The 24,936-nt window shown below is 38.5% G+C and overlaps 2 protein-coding genes across 6 annotated transcripts in view; one reads left to right on the forward strand and one right to left on the reverse strand.

Moving 5' to 3' along the window:
* The window catches only part of ANKDD1B (ankyrin repeat and death domain containing 1B), a 54,515-nt gene extending 41,616 nt beyond the window's left edge, over nucleotides 1–12,899 (forward strand). Inside the window, exons 11-15 of the mRNA XM_054555639.2 lie at nucleotides 368–466; nucleotides 4,452–4,547; nucleotides 7,855–8,056; nucleotides 10,314–10,445; nucleotides 12,043–12,899. Of these exons, the coding sequence (XP_054411614.2) occupies nucleotides 368–466; nucleotides 4,452–4,547; nucleotides 7,855–8,056; nucleotides 10,314–10,445; nucleotides 12,043–12,104 (591 nt within the window). The 3' untranslated portion in view covers nucleotides 12,105–12,899. The remainder of the gene's footprint in view (nucleotides 1–367; nucleotides 467–4,451; nucleotides 4,548–7,854; nucleotides 8,057–10,313; nucleotides 10,446–12,042) is intronic.
* A 2,408-nt stretch (nucleotides 12,900–15,307) lies between these two features.
* Nucleotides 15,308–24,936, reverse strand: part of POC5 (POC5 centriolar protein) — a 37,198-nt gene continuing 27,569 nt past the window's right edge. For 3 of the 5 annotated variants that reach the window (XM_002815656.5, XM_063724144.1, XM_054555640.2), the window contains 2 exons: nucleotides 18,837–19,013; nucleotides 15,308–15,686 (listed from right to left, as the gene is read on the reverse strand). In XM_002815656.5, the coding sequence (XP_002815702.1) occupies nucleotides 15,543–15,686; nucleotides 18,837–19,013 (321 nt within the window). In that variant the 3' untranslated portion in view covers nucleotides 15,308–15,542. Of the gene's footprint in view, nucleotides 17,349–18,836; nucleotides 19,014–24,936 lie in introns of all 5 variants that reach the window. The other 2 variants (XM_054555641.2, XM_063724145.1) reach the window with 2 other exon arrangements.

Consider the following 24,936-nt stretch of genomic DNA (forward strand, 5'->3'; position numbering starts at 1 on the left):
CTATTAAACAATAACTTCCCATTCCCTCCTCCTCCAGCTCCTGGGAACGACCATTCTACTTTCTGTCTCTATATATTTGACTATTTTAGGTACCTAATGTTGAAATCATTTTTTTAAAAAATAATTTTTAGTGGTTGCCTATTATTCCAATATATTGATGTATCATAAATTTATCTAGTGAGTCTCCTTGTTAAACATGTAATTTCCTTTCAGTTTTTCACTATTGCAAATAATACTGCAATGAATGCCCCAGTATCCATTAAAAAATGTACAACCTGTGTTTTCCCTTGAGCCTAAATAGGATGGCTGTACTTTCTGTTTGTCTTTTCACTGTCCAAGTTTGCATCCCCGCTTAATTTCATGGCAGAAGCAGCAAACCCCTCTGCATGTAGCTGCTGATTGTGGAAATGTGGAACTGGTGGAAACCCTGCTGAAGGCAGGCTGTGACTTGAAGGCTGTTGACAAGGTAAGTGCATGGACTTTACTCCATTCAGCTGAGATGGTTGCTAAGACCTTCCCATTGGATGTCAGCCTTGAGCAGCAGTATTGGAATATCCTTTGTGAAATGGGCACAAACTGGAGAAACCATGCGTCTTCATAGTCAGTAGAATATCCCAATTTTGGTTGAGCTACGTCAGTAAGAATTTTTACGCTGAAGAACAAATATGTGTTTTTAAATTCAAATTCTGAAAAGATTATAGATTCATATGGTCCCCAAATAAAAGAATATAATTAGTAAGGGTTTAACAGTAAAAATTTCCCACCCACCCCTGTTCCTACTTGTCTGGTTACCATACTACCCTGCTTATATGTATCCATTATTATAAATTATTTCTGTTCCTTCCAGAGTTTTTTATGCATATGCAAGCAAACATAAACACATTTTACTCTTATTCCCTTCCTCCATCCTTTTTGGACACTGATGGCATACCTATAACTAGTATACTGTTCTGCATTTAGCTTTTTTAGCATTATTAAGTGGAGATATTACTACATGGAGAGTTTCTTCATTTTTTTTTTTTTTTTTTTTTAGAGCTGCATAGTATAGCATGGCACCACAGACATATCACAACTTGTTCAACTAGTCCTCAGTTGATTGACATTTAAGTTGTTCCTAAGGTTTTGCTCTTAGAAACATAGCTGCAATGAATGACTTTACATATGTCTAAACTTGTTTTTTTTTTTTAATTAAAAAATTTGTGGTAAAATACACATACATAAACACTGTCTTAACCATTTTTATGTATATAGGTCAGTATGGTTAAGTATATCCACATTGTTATGCAATTGGTCTCCAAAACTTTCATCTTGCAAAAGTGAAACTTTACACTTGTTCAATAACTCGCCATTTCTTCCTTCTCCCAGCCCCTGGGAACCACCATTCTACTTTCTGTTTCTATGAATTTGACCACTCTAAGTACCTAATATAAGTGGAATCACATGGTATTTGCCTTTTTGTGACTGGCTTAGTTCACTTAGCATAACGTCTTCAAGGTTTATCTATGTTGTAGCATGTGTCAGAATTTCATTTCTTTTTAAGGCTAAATAACATTTCATTGTATGTCTATACCACATTTTGTTTATTCATTCATCCATTGATGGACATTTGGGTTGCGTCCACCTTTTGGCTATTGCGTAAACTTGTTTTTAAAGAAGGACAATTTTGTTTCTTTCAAGTGGTGCAGTAATGCAGGCTAAGCCTCCGGAGGGTTGTCAGAGAGCTGTGTTAGGTTCCAGCTTTACTGAATGTTATACAGGAGGCCCCTGGGTACAGCCCTGTCAGGTGCTCATGCAGGCCACATTACTTCAATCCTCACATCTCAGTGAGGTGGACAAAATTACTCCAGTTTTCAAGAGCAGATTGGAGAGATTCTGATGACATTGGGTCACATGCATAGTAAGCGGCAGAGCTGACTTCAAACCCAAGTAGTGTCTGCTTTGTCATCTGGTGCTTTGCTACAATTGTCAGCAAAGATGACTGCTTCCGAAACGTGCAGTTTTCCCTTCCTTATTTTTACCCAACAGTTCAATAACCAGCACCTCCCTAATTCACAGTGCAAGCCTGAGTCCACCCTACTCTAGTTCAGAATCATCCATTTTACATGCGTAGCATCTAAAGTAGTTATATGTTATTTTACTTTTCTCTGTGTGTCAGTTTCTAAAATTAGGTTTTTTTTTTTTTTCTGATCATAAAAAAAGTAACACAGGCCGGCTGGGCACGGTGGCTCACGCCTGTAATCTCAGCACTTTGGGAGGCCAAGGCGAGCAGATCATGAGGTCAGGAGTTCGAGACCGGCCTGACCAACATGGTGAAACCCTGTCTCTACTAAAAATACACAAATCAGCCAGGTGTGGTGGTGGGCGCCTGTAATCCCAGCTACATGGGGTGCTGAGGCAGAAGAATCACTTGAAACCGGAAGGAGGAGGTTGCAGTGAGCCGAGATCATGCCAATGCACTCCAGCCTAGATGAAAGAGCGAAACTCCATCTCAAAAAAAAAAAAAAAAGTAACACAGGCCCACTGTGGACAATTTAGAACACATAGAAAAGCTTAAGGAAGGAAAACACAACCCATAATGTTATCACTTGTGTGGAATTCCACCACTTTCGCCAGGTGTGCCTGGTTAATTTGGTTTAACATTTAGCCTTAGTATTTTCTAATGCTGTTGTTTTGTAATTTATTCCACTTTTTCATGAATACTTCATACCCCCAAAGCCACTCTGTGGGTATGAAATCTATAGCATTGGGCAGGGATTTATGTTGGGGTCCCTGGTGCTTAGTGGACTAGATATTCCAGTAAACACAGTCAATGCTACCATTTGACTTTGTTTTCAAAACAAGAGCTCACAGTTTACTGGGCCTCATGGTTTGATTTTCCCAGATTTCCCTTCTTCTCCTTTCTTTTCAAGGTCTGGCACATAGTTGGCACCCAATACATAGTTAATTAATTAATAAAAAATATCTTTTCTATTGGCTCCCACAATTTTTTTTTTTTTTGGCCAAAGAAAAGTGTTTCTAGGACCATGTTAGGGTCTGGTTAGGAAATAAGGAACCAAAGTTTGGTATAAATTTGACTTTCCCAGCAGCTTGTTCTCTGCTTGTCCTCTTGGCCTGAGGTGTCAAAAAGCTCTCAGAGAACCTTCTATCCACGCTACCTCCCAACCCCTAAGGGTAGAAGTGTTTGGATTTTCACTCCAGCATATATTCCCTAGGAAGATTTTCCTTTGAACTTGGAAACTCTGGCTTTCAGAATGCTGCCTTCTCAAAGCAGGCTAATTATAGTGATTCAAATGGCTCTACAAGCCAGAATGTAGACAGCATACAATTAGAGGCTTGCTAAATGCCTGCAAAATGCAGTTCTTCCTAATTTCATTACTGTCTCTTTTGATTACAGGCTGATTACTTTCAGCCCTAATTTTCCTGCTCTCCTGGGTCTTAGTGCCTAGACTAAGAACCAAATCATTTATATTGGTGGGAATTGCACTTGTTGCAAATATCTAACCATGTAAGATAATACTTGGGATCTATTTCTGGATCCATAAGGGTTCCTAAGATTGGAACTTTTCTTGTTGGGTCATTTCTGACCATTAATTTTAATTGTTTTCTGAGCAAATTCTTCATGGGTCATTTGAAAAGCAAATGAGAACCGCCATCGTTTGCTCAGGGAAAAATATTTAGATGTTGAAGTGGTGCACTCTATGAAATCCAGAGTATTCTGCTTGCAAAGCTCTACGCCCTGGCTTTGAGCTCTGTCCATCTTGAGAAAAGTGTACCTTTTTGTAATTCGTCTAAGATACCATGTGGGCTCCAGGCAGTTCATTCCCAAAATTATGTCCAGAACAGCCCTTGTTGATCATTCCATTTGTTTAAGATTCAAACCTCTCACCCTTGGTGAGAGGCAGTATGGTATAATAGAAAAAAATTCTAGTTAGGGGTCCAGTGACCTATGAATTACCAGGGTTGCCATTATTGATATTATTCTTAATAAGATCCAGCCCTTTTCGGTCTTATTACTCAATGCTCCTCAAAACATGGCTTCTACTTCCTGGTCTAAAGTGGCTGTTCAGGCTCCTGCCATCATGTCAACATTCCACTCAGGAGGGAGGAGAAAAGAAGGAAAATGCCATTCATCCCTCTTCTGTTTAAAGATACTTCCCAGAAGTTGCATGTCCCACTTCTATTTACAGACCATTGGCCGGAATTTAGGTCACATAACTAACTGCAAAAGAGGCCAGGAAATATTCAGGGTGGCACAGGTTGTAAAGGCTTTATATCCCTGACCACTCCACTGTGGGGTAGTTATAAAGACCCAAAGAAGCAAAGGACTGGCCTAAGTTTACCCAGCATGGGCTGGTAGAATCAAGATTTGAACCCAGGCCCCCTTGTTCCAAAACTGGAGCTCCTAATCACTAGGCCATACCACCTGAATTTTTTTTCTTTTTTAATTTTAGCAAGGAAAGACTGCCCTGGCTGTGGCCTCCAGGAGCAACCATAGCCTTGTGGTGGACATGCTCATTAAAGCAGAGAGATACTATGCCTGGAGAGAGGTAAGGAAGGACGATCCCAGCACAGCAGGGGCTTTCGTGGCAACACCCATCTTCTTGCAGGGGCAATGGGGGGGTCTGTGCCATTCTTTGCTCTAATGAGCAGAGCCCTGGTCAGTACAATTATAACTGTTCCTTCTGTCTTGTGCTGCCCCCATTCGTGGAATGAACAGCTGCCTCTTCCTTTGTGGACATCAGACGTCAGAACTGAGAGTGCGTAGAGTTCACTAGGGCCAACCGGCACTGACCAGGCCAGCTATAATGGGCCTAGCGTGTGAGCTCCTGATGGGTGACGCCTGGTTGTTCCCTCTGTCCACAGTCTGGCCATGAGCTATTCCCAGAAGCATGAATGAGTGGTTAAAAAAACTCCTTTGTGTGGCTCGGCAGTTTTCAACACACCGCCGTGCGGGCTTTCGGGCACTCAAGTATTCTGTGAGAGTCACGAAAACCTTATTCATCTAAGAACACAAAAAAACCTGTCTGTAAGTCATTCTTTTTGCTGTTCTTTTATTTTTATTTCCTCTGATATCTGCTACCCATGCAGCTTCTCAATAGACTGCCCTCCCCTGCAAGATTCAACTCTATGCCCTCAGGCAAGAATGGCACTGCCAGGCACCATTCTTGACTTATAGTGATGTGTTGTTTCCATTCTAGGCTGCATGGCTACCCCTGGCCCAATGTGTTAGCTCCAGAATTCAGGCCCTAATCACTTGGGGTCCACCCTGAGTTTCTACAAACCTGGATTGCTGTCCACCTGGCCAGTCCTGGGAAATTTCCCTTAAATCCTTAAAGCAAAAAGCATTTACTCATTTCCTTCTCTCTCACAATCCTGTTTAATTAGCTTGGTAGTCTTGATGTATTCTTTTAAAGGTCACACCATCCTCCCTGCAACTTTTCTTGCCTGTAAAACAAAACAAAAAAAAGTGCTTTGCTTGTAAAACTTTTTATTTTAACAATTGGAACTCTCTGTTTCTTCTCTCCCATTCCTCATATTTCTATGTTTTTCCATCTCCTCCCTTTACCTCTTCCTCTTTTCCTATCCTCAGGCTCAGTTTCTTAAATTATCATTGTATTTTATTGAAGACAACTTTACCAAGTTCTATCTTTTCTCTTTCTCCTTAACTTGCTTTCACATTTTCTTTGGAAATAGAAATATTCATTGGTTCTATTTTTAATTCCTGATAGCTTTTTAAAAATTATTTTGGGTAGATGAGAATAAATTACTTTCCCACCAAATGAATATGCCCTCTTTCCTAATGAATCTTTAAGACATAAGAGTTAGGTATACTTTGAAAACCGTATATAAAACGTGAATATAGCTAAAGGAGACCCCCAGAAATGGTAAGAGTTGTTAACTCTGGTGACAATTGGGGTCCTGGGATCTGGAGTGGGAGAAATACTTGTTTTTTAAGATACATCTTTAAATATTTTTTTAACCAAATGCATTTATTATTTTAAATTCTCTTTGTTCATTGAACAAGTTTATATCCTCGCCTAATATAAAATGGTTCCTAGTAAAAGGATTAAAGATATGATTTAAATTTCCTCTCTCATATCCATTTATCCATTAACCTAACCACCCAATCATCCATTATTAAATTCAGTGGTTCAGAGGCAAATGGGAGCTTCCTAAAACCTGGCTTATGTTATTTTAATTTCCACCAGTTCTGGCTCATGTTATTCCTGCAAATAGTTCAGTGTTTTGGCAGGCAAGCTATTTAATGCTTCACTGGCTGCTGAAAAAGACCTAGGCTTTCCAAATCTCCTGCCCTTTTCAATGGAAGCCTAAGGGACCACCCAATCCAATCCTGAAAGGCACAAACCATGTAAGTTTCTTGAAGAACTAAAAATGTTATCGCACAAATATAAATGCAGAAGCATTTTGTGTTCTTCCCTTTCCCTTGTGACATTTAGGCTTTTGATCTTGTTGAAGTCGTCATTGTTTCAGGAGACGGAATGAGGAGAGAAGGACAAAGTGAAGTGGCCCGCAGCTCCCAAGTTTGTTGGAGCTCCCCATCCTCAATCTTACTTCTTTTAGAATTCCTGGGAGCTAGGCACTGTGGAAGTAAAGCTGAGGCTGGGTTGGAGAAGACCCTGCTTTTTACAGCCTCTAAAACAATTATGGGTAATTCACACCTCCCATTCCTATTCCAACTTCTGTACACAAAGTTCAGATACTAGAGGAAGGTTTTGCCCTTCTTGGCCAAGCTTCCCAGGAGGAGCTTATTGCACTTCCCTTGTCGAGCTTCCTGGAGGAGGTTGCTGATGCTGTGAAGGATCCATGGTGGGGGCCCATCAAGTTCTTCTCATCAGTTTTTAAACCCAGGGTCCTAGACACTTTTGGTTCATTTCCTGCCCCAGCCTGGATTTCCATCTTGTTGTCAAGAATATTTTCATTAAGATACACATCTATTTAAGTGAAAGACAAAAATAGAAGTCCCTATACATGAAAAAGGAGAGGTAAGTAGGAAGTCCCAGACTTCTTGGTGGGCCGCGTGTCCTGCACGTCCTTAACTGATCTGCAACCTTCTGCAGGAGGATTACCTGGAGGCCTAGTGGCATAAGCACAACATGCAGTTCTAGGAAGCAGCGATGCCTGCTTTCACTCAGTGATTTTCTCCGGTGTTTGTGGTTTGATTCTGCAGGACTCTAGTGGATTCTGCAGAAGGGACAAAAGGAAACTTTCAACAGTCAGAAAACAAGATGCCAATCTAGGCATAGTGCTATTGGGCTGAGCCTGGCTGCAGTGACTTTAAATGATGTCCACTCCTGTCTTCTCCACCCCCTTGGTCACCTCTTCCCCAAGCCCCAGCCTGAGCTAGGCTCCTAGTTTACTCTCCTCATGCTCACCAGAGAGCAGGATGAATGAGGGACCAGCTGTGAGGTCTTATTAAGGATACAGCCAATCTGGGCTCACTGAAGCTTCAATATGAGAACATCAAATACCCAAAAGAAGAAACGGGGGTATGGGTTCAAACGAAGGCCATTGAAGATGGTTTTGTTGTTGTGACACATCCTTTCCCAAGACAGCCTCTCTGTTCTCATTCTCTGTTCTAAGCAGCATGGGACACAACTGGCAAAATCCCTCACATTTCTTATGTCAGACAGACGGTACCCAAGCTTTTAATTTCAAGCATTTGTTTCCATTTTGGATGGCAAAAAAACCCAAAATAATCCAGTGACAGATATCATTGAAAACATAGTCTCGGTTACCACTTTACCAGTTATGTTTGAAAAACATATATACTCTGAAATAAGGTAATAAGTAGAACACGTCTGAAATCTTCTGATACAATTATTTTCACTTTAGGAGCATCATGACAGCATCAGGGACCCATCAACAGGCTTTACTCTGACATTCAAGCAAGATCACAGTCTGGAGACCAGACATATCCGCACGCTTCTCTGGGACTTGGCTTACCATCAGCTGAAGGCCAATGACTGGCAGAGGCTGGCCCGTTCGTGGAACTTTACAGATGACCAGATTAGAGCCATTGAGGAGCAGTGGTCGGGTGAGTACGGACTAGATGATGTGGGCAGGAGGAATTCACTGTTAGGAAGAGCAGTGCCTCCTGGTGTGAGGTCTTCCAAGGAAGTGCGCGGCACTCACAATAAGCCGCAGTCTTCAAGGGGCCCAGGAATAGGGGCAGTTAGCTTAGGTCCACACCAGTGATTTGGGCGTTATTTGCAGAAAGTGAACACTCATGGTCTGCAGTAAACTGAAGTTTGCAAGGGATGATTATGTGTATTGAGCCATATCAGACATGTGGCATTTAGCCTAGAGAGACAGTAAGATTCCCAACTGGACGGTCACTAAGGAAGCAAGCAAGGATTTATCAGTTGGTGTGTCAGTGGGAAGCCAATCTGATTTCTATGTTCCTTGAGACTGTCCTGGGGTGAATGGGTTTATTCTGTAATCAATAGGCTCACTGTTTAAGTCTGCGCTCCAGAAAGAGGAATTCCTTAAACCAGGTGGGTGTGGGAGAAAGGGTTGTTGTAGGACACTGCCTTATGGGAGACTTGGCTGTGCCATGAGTGACACGGGGAATACAGACTCAGAGGGCTTTCTTGGCTAGATGATTCCAAGCAATGAAATCATTTCAGCTGGACTCAAACTGTCATAATTAGTGAGGTCAGGTCAGCTAGATTCCTTAATTTTGCTTTTTTGTGGTTAGACGAAAACCTAGGAAACATAGAAAGTTTACTTGGCATTAATCAACTAATTAGCTTTGAAAACAATGAAGCAAACACGTTTCTTGGCAAAGTTTTCTATTCAGAGCACTGCCCTCTCATGGACATCCTAAGATGAGAAGGTCTCCTTGCTCAGGGGTCGATTTGTATTAGGGATTGCTGGGAACCGGGGATGGCAGAAGCACAGTCCGTGAGCACACACTATTTATATCACATACAAGTAAATTATGAGACTTTGTATTGCACATTCTTAGGATACATTTTCATGTGAAAAATAGAAGATAATGTATTGAAAACATTGAATACTAACTAGTTTCTAACTAGAAAAAATTTTTTATTGTTAAGATTTCTTTTTTGTCATTAATTAGGCTTATAGTGTTCTGTGAAGTCTTTAGGAAAATTGAGTTGCCTCCTGGAACTCTATCTTGACCTAAAGAGATGACTTGAAAATATAGTGTATCTTCAGAGTACTTGCCAGCAGGATAAGGGGGATTTTAAAGTGTTTTGATGGAACCTTTATGGAGGGCCTGGAGTGTTTATTTCTGCCGGATGAGGGATAGATACATCAGCTCTCTAAGCCATGCATGTTTGATGGAGTTTATAATCTAGTTGGCACAATAACAATGACATTTACAATTCAATTATGTTGTGATCCAGGGTAAGGTTACTGGCACTGGGGAGTCTGTGGGCTTTTGAGCAAAGGAGTGACAGACTCATGATGGTATTTAAGAAAAATTAGTTCGTCAAGAGCAAGATTAGGAAAGGAACAGAGGACTTGTCCTGGAGTACATTCTGCAAGCATGCAGTTCCCTCTCCCTGAAATGCCCGCTTCTCCGTAACAGTCTGTCCAGTGAACTTCTCCCTCACCCCTGCAGAGCTCAGGCCCTTCCGTTGCACAGCATGTCTGCTCCTGCACACTCTCTCTCTGAGCAAGGAGCCTGTAGTGAAGTCCTGTTGGGAACCACAGAGGCTTTGTGGCTCCCTATCCCAGTACTTCCCCTAACACCTCTCTAGGCTGAGATATGCAGTGAGTATTTATCAAATGAATAATCCTGGCCCAGGGATGCAAACTTCCCTCAGAGTAGCTTCCTTGAGACAGGAGTGGCAGAATGAATGGTGCATGCTTGCTACTCAGAGTGGGGAATATGGAGCAGCAGTGGCAGCAGCACCCGGGAGTTTGTTAGATGCATGGGTTCTTATCCCAGACCTACTGAATCCAAACTTGCATTTTAGTAAGATACCGAGGTGAAATAAGCACTGTGAGTCTGAAGAGCACTGGTCTATGAGAAGTTGCACATTTCATTAAAATTGTTCCCGTTGGGCAGGCACCACAGCTGTCCTCTCTCTTGTATACTCCTTTGGGTGTGTGCCAAGCACAGCAGGTGCATGGCAAGGGCTGGAGGGGAAGCAAATGCTGGTCATCATAAAGCAGCACAGAGAGGGCAACTGGAAGGGCTTTTTTCGAAGAGGAACAGGCAAGCAAACAGTCATTCAGAAAGTTTAGTTGGAACTGAGATCACAATGGAAAGAGATAGCAGCTCGTGGTGTTTTACCTCGGACCTCTTGTGCTTGGCACAGGAAATGAAAGCTTCCGTGAACATGGTCACAGGGCTCTGCTTATCTGGCTACATGGGACCCTGATGACTCAGGCTGACCCGGCCAAGCAACTGTATGAAGAGCTGGTACACGCAGGTTTCCCAAAACTAGCTGGTAAGTGACAGTTTCAACAACAGAAATTCTTTCTCCCTTAAAATTTCAGGAAGCAGTCTACAGAAATACCATCCTGACCAGCTACAGTCCCAGCGTGGTGTTAGCTGTGGCTCACATGGAATATGGAACTATGGAAGGGGCTTGTAAGCTGTCAGCAGCTTCTCCTTTGGGGAATGACCCAGTCAATACTGGTTACTCATTAGCCCGGCAGTTCTGTGTCATCCCCCTACTCGGCATTTGAAAAAGTGTGGGAGTGTTTTTGTTTATGTGTATGTGTGGTAGGGGCAGGTGGGGTGGGGCAGAAGTGCTAAACTATCCCATACAGTTATAGGATTGTTCTCCATGACTAAGAGTTGTCTTGCTTAAAATGCCATTTTACTCCTATTGATAAACTGCAGGCTAGTGTATTTGAAAATGTTATCTCTAGGTAGAACAAAAAGAGCAGACAGGCTATTACTTTGCCACCTGAGGTTATTGCTAAAAATCAGTCTGCCAAAATCACTGACCATATTGTCAGGAAAGATCCTTTAAAAACTTATCAATAAATTAGGTGTTGTAGCTCTCATATAATAACAAACATTCAAGCAAAATACAGGAACATCTGCCATTATTTTCACTGAAGCAGTTTTACCTGGAGCAAGAAGATAAATGAGTGAACACCGACTGATCCAATAGTTTCCAGCAGTAGTAGGTACAAGGAACAATGTGTGGATACCTACCTTCCATCACATGATCTCATAATATTGGAGTTTTTCCCTCAACTTTAACCCTGTTCCCATTGGCCCCGAGAATACTCGCCAGCGGTTCTTGCAGCATTTACCCTGAGAAAACTTTGCCATGAATTATCTTGTTATTATTATTATTTTTGGATCGCTCTAGTATATTGACTTTGGAAACAAAAGATATCATTCTACTTATAGCATTCTGGTTTTACTAGTGGTATTTCCATTTACAAAATATGGAAATTCTTGATCATTGAAAATGTCAAGTCCTAGAAAATGTAGCATTCCTATATGTGATGTTAACATTGTTCTCAAACAATTGTTGGCCAAAGATTCATTCCGTAAATCCAATTTTTCAGAAATTGATGATTCGGATGATTCAGACTATTCTGATGTTAGTTCTGTTTAGAAATAACTCCAAGAAGTTTTTATATTTGTTTTTCACAATGAAAATCAGTCAGATTTGCTTCAGCCTCAAAGAGCGTGTTTATGTAAAATTAAAGAAGCGCTGGCAGTGAGCTGCACTTTTTTTTTCTAAACGGGAAAAGGGTTAAATGTAGTCTTCCTATGAAAGAGGTTCCATAAGAACTCTCAGAGAAGACGAAGATGCAGTCCACTGAACTGGCTAAGGGTATGTGTTCTGACGCAAGGCTGTGTGAGCTCACTCTTGAACTCCAAAGCTGACTGACTGGTTGTAAACCTTGAGCAAGTTCTATGACCTTCCTGTGACAACCTTCTCATTTATTAACTAGGAAAGAAAATAAAAATGTTTACTTCAAAGGGCTGTTGTGGGATTTAATGAATAATAGTGCCTGGTAGACAATCAGTGCTTTAAAAATTTTAGGTATTAATAAATGTTATCTTATTTTTTCCAGAAAAGACTCGTCATTTCAAAAGCAAAACTGACTTAAACTCCAAGAAATGTGTAGTTTCATAAATGCCTAAAGAAATTGTATTTACATGATTTTCCACTCAGCATTCAGTTCTTTTGATGCCATAAATTTCTTCTAGCAGTAGCACTGATTTTCAACTATGATGATGGTGGTGACAAGGAACTCTAACAGATGAAAGAAGGGTAATACCATGATACTTTTCAACCACTAAAAAGTCAAATATAGTTTTTTTGCTGAGGGCAAGTTGTATATGATTTTCCCATTTCTGTCATTTGACGTAACACATGTAATAAGATAATCTAGGAGGGTTTCGTATGTCATGTTTTTTAAAAAAACTCATGGGAGCAGCATCATGGTACAGTAAAAAACAACAGTTTTTATAATAGACACATATGGTTTTGAACTTGGTTTTGCCACTTATTAGATGTGAACCTTTGGGCATGTTAATGTTGTTTAAGTTCTTAGAGCTTCAGTTTCCTTCTCTATAAACTGGGAGAGATGTCTATTTAATCCATAGGGTTGGAATGAAGATGAAGGGAAAATGCCTGTGAAATGCCTAGCCTCACGCCCATAGGACGGAAATCAACTGTTATTTCTCTTTCAGTAAGAGAAACTGGGTTTGGAATTTATAGTCATTGTTGACTTTAAATCACACATTTTGTGTAATATATTACTTAGGAAAGACCAGAAGTATGTACACCAATTTTTTTTTTAAATCTCTTGGTGATGTAATTACAGATGATTATTTTCTTTGTACTTTTGGGTACATTCCATTCTTTTTTTCACAATCAACATGCATTATTTTTGTAATCTAAGTTATGAAATAAATGTCAAATTGAGTATCAATTTGTGTCAGTTTATGTGCACCTATTCATTGGATTTTAAGACTCTCCATTCTCAGATTCTGACTCTAAATTTACAAGGCACATACTAAAACCATAAGCAATTTTAATCCAGTTATTCTATCACAAATTTATAGTTTTATGTCTTTGTCTCATACTGATTATAAATGGCCCACTTAATCTTACGAATGTTTAAAACAGGTAATAGATTCACATGATTCCAAAACGTTTCTCAAAAACATATTGAGAAGTATTGTCCCATCTGTTCTTCAGTGTGGCCAGTTTCCACCGACCTCTCTTTCTCTATCACTGCTCCCCACCAGATTGGGGTAACCTCGTTATGCAAAAATAAACAAATACGAATATATACTACAACTGTGTCAAGTGTTAAACTGTTGAATTTACGTTAACTTAGGCCAACACTAATTGCTTGGTGCTTTAGACAACATACATTTCTAGAGTTTAAAGCTTAAAAATATGTTTATAATATTCTTAATCACAACATTCATAATATTCACTTCAGTTTGTCCATATTGTTTTCGCTTGGATACTGAAAACCATTCCTAGTTGTAGTCTAGATTCCTCAAAAAGTAGAGCTTGTCTAAGACCGAAGTTTGTATGCAACAACTTTTTCAGAAGTGTACATCCGGGGAAGCAGGAGTGAAGGAGAAAGGGGAGTTATCTAGGGAAGGAGGGAGAGTGAGAACAAAGTGAATTACCTAAGTGGCCATCACTTGGTACAAGCATAACTGATTATTTAATCTTGGGCTACTCTATTCCGAGAGACACGATATACTAATGCATCTCAGGACAATTCACGATATACTAATGCATTTCAGGACAATTCATACAGGGAGAAGGAAGGAAGAATTGGTCTGTTTACCACGATGCCAAGTATTAATTCTGGGTTGCATGAGTGGGCTCCCCAGTGGAGCCTGCACTATCCTGACTCAACTGAGAGTGAACGGAGAAGCCCGGGAAGAGCACACACACGGAAAGGGCAGGAGATGAGGTGCTGGTGGTTTGTGTTCATGAAAAGCTTGCTTAAGCCCATGAGGGGTGGAGCTGTTTACCACAAAGATAGCTGGGCCAGAATCCAGAACAAGTGTTGTGTAAATATCTAATACCCTTTAAGAAACAGCCTAGTAATTCAGAAAGGCCTTAGGATTCTATTTGCCTATATCACATTTATTCTCCGATGTCCTGTGAACAATGTGAGGCAGCAAGAAAACCTATTTCCTATAATAAAAATTAGTGCAGAGAACTTATATTCAAATTAGAAGAGGCTTCAGATGATTAACTCCATCCACTCTGCTAAAAGATATGGAAATTGAGGTCCTGGACAAACTCTTTAGAACCTGTTCATTTTGATGTATAAGTTCTGTGAAATAGTAGGTAGATTTTACTCTTATTTCACAGATGAAGGTCCAGAGATTCATTTAATTGGCCCACACAATCAGTCAGCAATAAAACCATTAGAAGCCAAGTCTTGTTCACCTAAATCAGTTCTGCCCAGATGGTTTCTTTGTATTGGCCAGCCATTGAAAAATTTCTGCCCAGGCCTAGGTGTGCTGAGTTGCTCAGGGCTACACCACCACAGAACAGTGTTTAGATGTTCGGGGAGAACAAGGTAGGTTCAGTGCTGCAGAGTTTCAAATAAGGTGAGAAAGAACACCAGAAACAGGCTCATTCTAACAGGAAATTTCTGATACTTCTGTAACTCTAGTGCTAGTATTACAAATGTTTTCCCTTTTGGCATTAAAAAATGATTTATAGGTGTTGCCGTTTCCGTCTATTTTCAACTGTTAAGAGTCCTGGAAAAATGAAGACTAACATGTTAAAGCCACAAAAAACTTGGGGCCGCACGTGGTGGCTCATGCCTGTAATCCCAGCACTTTGGGAGGCTCAGGAGGGCGGATCACTTGAGGTCAGGAATTTGGGACCAGCCTGGCCAACATGATGAAACCTCGTCTCTACTAAAAAAAGATACAAAAATTAGCCGGGCATGGTGGCTGGCACTTGTAATCCCAGATACTCAGGAGGCTGGGGCAGGAGAATTGCTTGAACACGGGAGGAGGAGGCAGTGAGCCGAGGTCACATCACTGCACTCCAACCTGGGTGACAGAGCGAGACTCTGTCTCAAAAAAAAAAAAAAAAAAAAAAAAAAAAAAAAAAAAAAAATTTATTATTACACTTGGTCTTTTTTAAATTAAAAATAAAAATATCCTAGTTTCTACTAGTTCTAATACTTTGTTTTTAGTAAGGTTCCCTCTCAACACTCTGAGTGAATTACAGCTGCATAATATTGGAAATGATTTAGTGTTTTATAAATAGTGAAAATAAATTTATATACTTTGATGATGTAACCAGCAATAGGCTAAACATATTAAAGAAATAAAGTCCAGTTTTTTTAATTTAAAAAAGTTTTACTTAATTGCTTAAATAAAAAAATAACATTAAAATAATTTCTACATACAGTTACAAAGCATGGTAGAGCTTGAAAAAGCCTCTTGTAATTTTGAACAGATGAACATGATGTATCTATGATGTTCTAACAATATGGAAAAGTTAAAAACAAAAGACTTCTAACCCTTGGTAAGACCAGAGGGATTAAAAGACCCCACTATGGACATATTCACTTTAATCAACCACTTTTATGGAATGAACACTTGTGAGAGACTGGGTGTGAGCTGATCTGGTTCCAAGTGATCTGGAAGCTGAGGTACTACTTTCAGGATGAATGGTCCGGGGATATTTTGCTGCAGTTGCTTGAGGAATGGTTTGCTGAAAAGACAAAAATCTGCTTTAATAATATCCCAAGATTATGTATACTATGTATCATTTCATCATCTATCGTCTATAATTTAACGCAACAAACATTTATTAAGATCCAGTAGAAAGAAGCAATGAGTGGAGTGAAGCAGCTGTTAATTAGATGAGGCCTTTCTCTGTAAGGAACCCCTACCCAGTCTGACTGATGTGTTAAACACCCACAATGTAATATCAGAGCTATATCCACAAGGATCATTAAGAAAGCCATGGCAGCCATTCCTCCAACAGGGCCAAGTGGAATCTGGTAATGTGTACAGAGGCTTTGTATACAGAGAGAAACTCTGTGGTGTTTGGAAGAGGGGTCAGCCCTGAGTCCTCCCCTCATTCCATCCAACTTCCTTCTCTCTACTTGACTGTTAGTATGTGGAAACCAATCCCAGGGGCACACGGAAGCTCTCAGAATGCAGTCTCGTCCTTGCTTTAAACCAGAGCCCTCATATTTAACCTGGTTCACCTGGGAGCAGACTAAAACTTTTATGCACATCACCTCAGAGCTCAAAGGAACACCTCAGATATGTGCACTGAATCATTAAAGTCAGGACACACGTGACTCACTCTACACATATAATATGCATGTAATACATGTAAGTACACACTATGTATACAAGTACACATTACATGTAAACATATGAACAATATGTATCAGTACAAGGCTTTTTCCTATTAAACCTGATAAAGCTTCTTAGCCAGCAGTGGGATTTGTTAATCAAGGTAAGTTCTCAGTCCACGTCACTGACAAAGACATGTCAATTTCTATTAGGGTCTTCCACTTAGAAAAGTCATTGTTAAAATACTTTAAGTAAAATTACATACATTTGGTCAAAACATTCACTATGTATTTAAAAAACTCCAGGCTGTAGTTTTTGCTTAAAAAAAGAATGAAACCTCTCAAAAACAAAAGATTCTGTCAGATTCCGTTTTAAAAAGAACAGCACTCCTTTTTAAAGAAAAAGAAAAATAACTTCTTTTCTTAAAGTATCTTATAAAAATGTTTCTTTGTACATAAATAACTGGATAACCATTATAAATAGGAGACACTCTTGCAGCAGACAGGAAATGTTAGTTGCCAGCCACCTAACCTGAGCCCACCAAAAAGGCTCTCTCCTTGGGGAGGATGGGTAAGAGGAACTGTAGAAATAAAGCAGCCACTGAAATTATGATACACAAAATACGACAGAGAATGAAGTGGCCCTAGAAGCATGCATTATCCAGCAGATGAGGCTACAGTGTCACAAATCGCATCCTTGGTTTTTTAGTAATAACTATTTCTGGTAGATTTAGATCTTGATTCCCAGGGTGAAAAGAAATACAGTACAAATGACTGCCACTGTGTCTGTCACATAATCCAGGCAGCTGATGGCTATCTGATTCATATGCAGTTAGTGGGGAGAAATGCACATACTGAATAAAGGGAGGGCAGCATGGGAGATAAGTATCAGAAACAAGGGTTCTAAATGTTTAGTTCTTTGATTTTTCTTCTGTAAAATATGAATTCCCATCATTATTACAAAACAAAAGGTTGTCTAATAAAAAATAAACACATATGTGCTCTCTTTACACCTTCTTTACCTTACAAATGGACAGTCTCTCACCATCTCTATACATTTTCTACATCTGAAAAAACAGAAGTGGGTTTATTTCTTCTCATTTTTGATAATTGTCTTCCATATTCAAAAATATATAGAAAAGTCTTCTATGAACTTTGAGTCTGTCCAACTTATGAAACATGAAACCTAAGATAATTCTAAAATAAATCCTCTGTCATCTCCATGTCTCTATCTGGACTTGGTGCTTCTATCTCCAGCCTTCCACCTTGCTAAGGTCCCACTTCACCTGAAGTTCAGTTCAAATCAATCCAGCTTGTCTTCATTTAATCATCTAGTGACCAGCTAGTACTCAGGAAAAAAGGATTTAATATCATTCTATATAACCTTTTTTTTTTTTTTCTAATACTTAGTACACAGGAATGTTGTCCAATGCTGAGAATTTATAGAGGGCATTCTCTTTTAAAATCAATCTCTGAAATTAGCTGGGTGTGGTGGCGGGTGCCTGTAATCCCAGCTACTCGGGAGGGCTGAGGCAGGAGAATTGTTTGAACCCAGGGGGCAGAGGTTGCAGTGGGCCAAGATTGCACCATTGCACTCTAGCCTGGGCGACAAGAGAGAAACTCCGTCTCAGAAAAAAAAAAAAAAAAAAAAAAAATCAATCCTTGTTTTTCCTTAGGGATGTTCTTATCACTCTTATTATACTTTGTGAGATAATTGTTGATTCGTACACATTTGTAGGAAATAATTCAGAGATATCTCATGTATCTTTTTCTAGGAACTTTCAGTAAGTTAAATTTGCTTATGGTTTTATAGTTTATAAAATGCCTTAATACATCTCATTTAATTTTTACATTATCTTATTTAATCTTGAATCCTAACAATCACCCGAGGAGCTAACTATTCTTACTAACCCCATTTTACAGAAGAGAAAGTGGAGGCTCAAATATTTTACTTGATTTGTATATATCACAAAGGCAATAAGTAGCAAAGCTGAAGCACTAACTCGGATTTTAAAATTTTTGCTTCAAATTCAATGCACCTTCTTTATATCACATGCATTTATTGCAAGTTGAATTTTGTTAAACTAAAAACATGCTGACAATTGTATTGAAAAAAGGGGAAGACTTTTTTAAAAAAAGGACCAAAAATTAAAAACTATAAATGTAGGGGAGTTTGCTTATAATCAAATATCTGCTACATGAACAGCTAGTGAGTGAACAATTTTTGTCTCTTTTTAAACTGATAACAAAGCATTTACATATTTTACTCTTTTGACCACAAACACACTGGATTACTTTTAGTATTTTATAATTTTTACAGTTTGGAAGAAACGATGTTTCTGAAATTAATTTCCCAACAGCAGAAAGGTAGATTTATAGCAGGTTTGAGAAAAACAAGTATATATATTAAAAAAAAAAACTCTATCAGGAAAAGGCAAAACAAGTACCAGTTGTCATAAATTTTTGTCTTCTCAACATGTTATGTAAGTGTTTACTAGTCTATGAACTCTCAGGAAAAAGACTTTTTGACAAAAGGTCATCAAATGTGGACTCACCACTGTGACTGGATGATGTTTTTCCACAACAACTGAGCTCATGGGAGGAGAAACTCCCATTATAGCTAAACTGCTGCTAATTCTATTTTTTGAAGCAAAATCACATCTTCCTGTGATCCGGGCTGTAATAGTTCTTCCTGCTTTCTGTTGTGCAGAGGTTACAACTCTTGGCACATACTAAGAAGAAAAAAAATAAAAGAAGTAACAAGGTGGCAGAAAATCCACAGCAAAATTTCTATTAATTTGATTCCATAAATTATGAAGAATACACAGGCACTTAAAATAATTGTATGCTCAACCAACTTTAACATGGAAAAAACAAACAAAATCACAAGACAAAAAGCAAAACAAAACTAAACACCCCAAAATATCCCTTTAACCTGAGTATGCCAACAATTTTATAAGATTTTAGAAACTTAAAAAACCAACTTTTTTTTTTTGAAATGGTAGATTTATAGGAAGACACAGAGATCATATTGAAAAGTACTGTGTGCTCTTCACCCAGTTTCCTGCCATGGTTACATCTGACATAATTAGAATATAACAAAGTCAAAACCAGGAAGCTCACCATGACATAATGCCTGTGTATAGATCTCTGTCATTTTATCACCTAAGTTCCCATTAACTATCACTCAATCAAGATACAGAATACTCATCACCACGAAGATCTCCCTCGGGCCACCCTTGACAGTCATATCCATCTCTCTGTTCCTTCCCCAACCATCCTTAACCCTGGCAACCATTAATCTGTTTTATGGACTCTTTGATCCTTAAGCATAATTAATATTATCATTACACATATGCTTCTGTGTTTTGCCTTTTTTCCTTCTCATTTTATTAATATACTTTTTTTCATGAGGTAATACAGAGACCAGCTATAGTTCTTAATGAGATAGTTTTTATACCAACATACTACTTTGTCTTTTTCTATTACATTTAGCACATTTTGCAAAAGAAAGATCCTCTTTTGAGAGTTACTTCTGTATAACAAAAATATATTGCGAACAATGGAATGATCATATCAAAAAGTATTATCAGCTTTTATAGCTTTTGTTGCTTACTGCTGGATGATACTTCAGAAAAATATTTACAGCAGGAATAACACAAAAGTGGACTATTTTTCCACTGTCAATCAATTACACAGCCTCTTGTTTAAGTCTGAGGTGAAATCTACTATTCAAGTTGTGGTTCTTTATTAATGTTTCATATTTGTATTCCATTTTGTCAACTATCCATCTTATTTGCTAAGAATTGAAAGGATATTAATATTTAAATTTAATAGTTCCTGACTAAACTCATTTAATAATTATAGATACTTATCTAAGAGTGTAAACAATTTCCCCATTTCATTTATTTGTCTTAATTTTCAATGCACATCCATTTTTTTAAGTTGTGGTTAATCCTGTCATTAATTTCCTCTTGCTTCCATGATGAAACCAAAACCAGCTTTGGACAGCTGAGGTAGTTATATTCTTATAACATTTACTTATTTTGGCTTAACTTATTAAAACATTTGAAATTCCAGTGTGAAGTATTAATCTAAATTCATTTTTTCTCTAAACAGTTTTTCCAAAGGCATTTATTAAGTATCAATCTTTTCCCAATTATTATAGTTCATCTGTGATTATCCATATAGCTGCATCTAGCTACACACAGTCACAGCTGTATACTGAAATGGGAAGAGAGTGGGCTTCAGGAGAGATGTCTCTGGGAAAATTAAAACGACAGAGTATTGATGTTTTTGGAATACCCTGTGGAAAATAGCATTCAGTGGGGTTTTGTAATCCTTGGAGAGTTTGGAAATAATTCACTATAGTTGGATAGAAAACCAAAGATAAAAATGAAGCAATTAATTCTAAAAACAAAACATTATACCAGAAAGGAAATGTAGTCATAGTATACATTCATGGCTTAGCTATATTAGTAATCATAAATGATTTAATCTGAAATGGGAATATCTATAACATACAGGGAGGATGAGGAAAGTGAAGAGAGAGAGAAGGAATAAGGTGGCATCAGGAGGCCAAGTCCTTTTATCTGTAATAAGTTAACAGATAATGTTTGAAATTAATAAATGTAGAAATAATGATATAAACATATTATTTAGGAAAAAATGGAAACAGAAGAAACGGCTAACAGAGTTAGGGAGAGGGATTTAGAAGACTGTTTCTCACTATAGTCCTCATAAAAATGATTTGGCTTCTTAAACCATAAACTTCTGTGGATGTTATGAAACTGATAAACTAAATCTCAGATCTAAAAATATTTACACACACGTTTTTGTGGACTAAATTCATGCTTCTGGCCTGAGGGGAACTTTATCCTATTACTTATTACAATAAGGGACAAAAAAGATTTTACAAATTTCTAAAGATGCTTAAATGCTATTTTAAAATAGAAAACTAATTGCTGGCAGGAATATTCTTTGCCAAAGTGTGGAAAATGAAGTACAATTGAGTTTGTAACTTTCCTCCTGCCCAATCATGCTTGAGGGGTGTCCTCTCAGTAGCCATGATTCTCACCTGGAGCTTCAGGTGTGAATGAAAAACTAGAGAAGTCTGGACTGAAGAAAATTAGAGTAGCAGGAAAAATGCTCATAGATGATAAACTTCATTCAACCCAGCTCAGAATTGCTTTAGAATGCCTTCAATAATTTGAAAATATATACTCCTGTAAATAAAATGACTTCTGAAAGAAATCTCTATATGCTCATTTAAATTAAATATAAGTTGTCTTAAATGACTTGCATGTTTTCTGTCGGCTGCTTGTTTTCAGATGGTTTGTCATTTGTACTTGTTAATGTTTAATGTATTAAAAATTTTATAAACTGATGAAAAAGAGTTGAAAATGCATAAGGACAATTTAGAAATAATTCATAAAGGTAAATTATTAGAAAAAAGTTGCTACTAATCGGGAGAGGAAAGAAAAACCTAGAAGAATTCTATAATCAGATTGTTTGGAAAGTTTTGTTAGGTTCATGCTTTACAGAAACTGAAACTGGAGATCATAAAAAATATAATGGGCATGGTTTATATTAAAAAAGATGACAATTACAATCTTTGACCCCACATTCAGTTTGGCTCCACATTTAAAACTAGCAAATTAATACATATTTATGTTTTAGGATAAAATAATGTATTAGGTATGTATCATTCTCTGCAAATTAAATGACCACTTACTGGTAGCAATCATGTTGGAGTTCATGAAATTTATCAGCTTAGCTGACTTTAAAAAATGCTATAAAAATAAAAATTCTAGCATTTTAAGCCACATCAACATTAGCAACAAAATTGAAAGGAGTAAGAAAAAAAAGGAAATGACATTAAAAACAGTATTTATAGCTTAATAGTTGACAGAGAGACAGTACAGATTATTGGTTAAGAGTAAGACGTCTAAATCAGATTGTCAAAGTCTGAATTTCAAATCAGTTACTAATTGTGTCCTTAGGCAAGCTGCATACTCTCTAAGCCTCAATTTCTTCATTTATAAAATGGAGAACGCGGTACCAACTCCCTAATGATACCCTTTCACTTTATATTTGAATGAAGAGGAAAATTAGAAGAGAAACTTTACTGAAGGTCTTTACCAAATAGCCTTAAAATTCAGTGAAAAATATTTCCCCTCAATTATTCCAATTGAAGTTAGAAAAAGAATAAAATGCCATCTACTGTTCAACTTTATGAACTGCAATATGCTTGCTTGTATAACTGTCCAGCCTTTTTTGAAAAATGGTTTCCACCATGAAATTCTGATATTGTCTTTAACATACTGAGGATGTCTGCATTAAAGAAAATCATTTTAAATGGAAGATATTATTTTATTAGCATGGTAATCTTCCATTCTCCAGTTATTTGTTTGCTAATTCTCTGTACTTCCTGTACCTATTTCCTTTTAGCTACTGGAAATACCAAGAAAAACTGAAAAAGTTTTTTGAATGTTCATAGGCAGCCTCTGTGATTAAAATGACAAGAAAGATAACCAAGCCAGGATTGCAAATCTCTCTCTTCTTTTCCTATTCCCAACAATGACAGTTTCACAGTAAGTTAGCCAACTACTGAATTTATTCCTACTTTTGTTAAGTTTCTTTTAAAAACAAAAACACATATTTGAGGTGAATCTGAGTATTTTAATTATATAAGGAAGGAAGAAAACTAAGATTATACTTAGAGATAGATTTAATTGTGATTCTCTTTTCTCCCTGGCCCTAACGGCCACTTACTTATGTGACTGAAATGGAGTGTGTATCTGTTTTTGAAGAAGTGGATATAGTGGGATGGGGCAGATGGGGAAGGGCTGTCTACAGAATATTATGGTTTTCAGGTTTCAAAGACTTCAACACTATCTCCGATGACCAGATTATTAAAAAAGTTAGCAATAAAAAGGGTGCTAAGCAAACTCATTCATTCAGTTCTTCCCATACATATTCAGGTTTACATATAAATGCAGATGTACCCATGAAGTCACATTTTAGGAAGAGAATTTTGAAAAATCTAGCTCCGCATGTGTTAACTGCATATGCAAGATGAATGAGAAACCAGAACATAAACACAGTGAGTGAGTGTTTAAATGAGGTCATCTGTGCAGGATTACACTTCAAAATGTGTAATCATGGAAAACAAACACAGCTGAAAATATGTCAGAGTTGAATTTTAGTGTTTTATTTCTTTTTTTTTTTTGAGACAGAGTCTCACTCTGTCACCTAGGCTGCAGTGCAATGGCATGATCTCGGCTCACTGCAACCTCTGCCTCCCGGGTTCAAGTGATTCTTCCACCTCAGCCTCCCGAGTAGCTGGGATTACAGGCGCATGCCACCATGCCCGGCTAATTTTTTGGTATTTTTGTAGAGACAGGGTTTCACCATGTTGGCCAGGATGGTCTTGATCTCCTGACCTTGTGATCCACCCGCCTCGGCCTCCCAAAGTGCTGGGATTACAGGCGTGAGCCACTGCGCTCGGCCAGTGTCTTATTTCTAAGTCAAAGCTCCCCTACATAAATTTCTCTTAGCCATGTGCTAGATATTTTCAACCTTTTTGTGTCAATAATTGGTAAATAACTGATCTCAATGTATATTCTCCCAAAGTTAGTAGCTCTCGAAAGGTAAAAATTCAAATCTGTTAGAATACTAAAGGTGACCACTTGTCTGTCTCAATACCTCCTTTAGCTACAGACAGTCATCCAGAGCAATGGCACCTTCTGATGGCCTGCCAAGGGAACTTTAAGACCTAAAATTTATTCTGCCTCTTCTCTCCTCTTATGTAAGTGGTTAGGAGTTGGGGAGAAGAGGAAGACAAGCAAATCAGAATCATCTCAGGAGCTTTATAAAACTATACATGCCTTTATACCAGATCCACACCACAGCAGGAAAGAAGTTCACAGTGTTTTTTTTTTTTTTGAGACAGAGTCTCGCTCTGTCACCCTGGCTGAAGTGCAGTGGCATGATCTTGGCTCACTGCAACCTCTGCCTCCCCGGTTCAAGCAATTCTATGCCTCAGCCTCCCAAGTAGCTGGGATTACGGGTGCCCACCACCATGCCCGGCTAATTTTTTATATTTTTAGTAGAGACAGGAGTTCACCATCTTGGCCTGGCTGGTCTTGAACTCCTGACCTCGTGATCCACCCTCCTCGGCCTCCCAGTGTTGGGATTACAGGCATGAGCCACCGCGCCTGGCTTTTTTTTAAACTAACTAACTAATCTCTGCTAGCTCTGCACAGGTGAGTCTGATAAGCATGGCTTGCATCTGTACTGCATCCTTACTTGAGAAACATGGTTTGTAGAATACAAGTTTAACAACAGGAGGCTAAGGAGTTAGAGCCACGATGTGCTTCATTTGAAACTCTAGTTAAAAAAAAAAAAAAAAATTTTTAGAGACAGGGTCTTGCTCGTTGCCCAGGCTGGAGTGCAGTGGTGCAGTCATAACTCATAGTAACCTTGAACTCCTGGGCTCAAGCGATCCTCCCACCTCAGCCTCCTGAGTAGCTGGGAGTACAAGTGCACAGCACCATGCCTGACTCATTTTCTACTTTTTTGTAAAGATGAGGTCTTGCTATATTGCCCAGCCTGGTCTCAAACTTCTGGCCTCAAGCAAACCTTTCACCTCAG

The sequence above is a fragment of the Pongo abelii genome, chromosome 4 (assembly GCF_028885655.2).
Source record: "Pongo abelii isolate AG06213 chromosome 4, NHGRI_mPonAbe1-v2.0_pri, whole genome shotgun sequence".
Lineage (NCBI taxonomy): Eukaryota > Metazoa > Chordata > Mammalia > Primates > Hominidae > Pongo > Pongo abelii.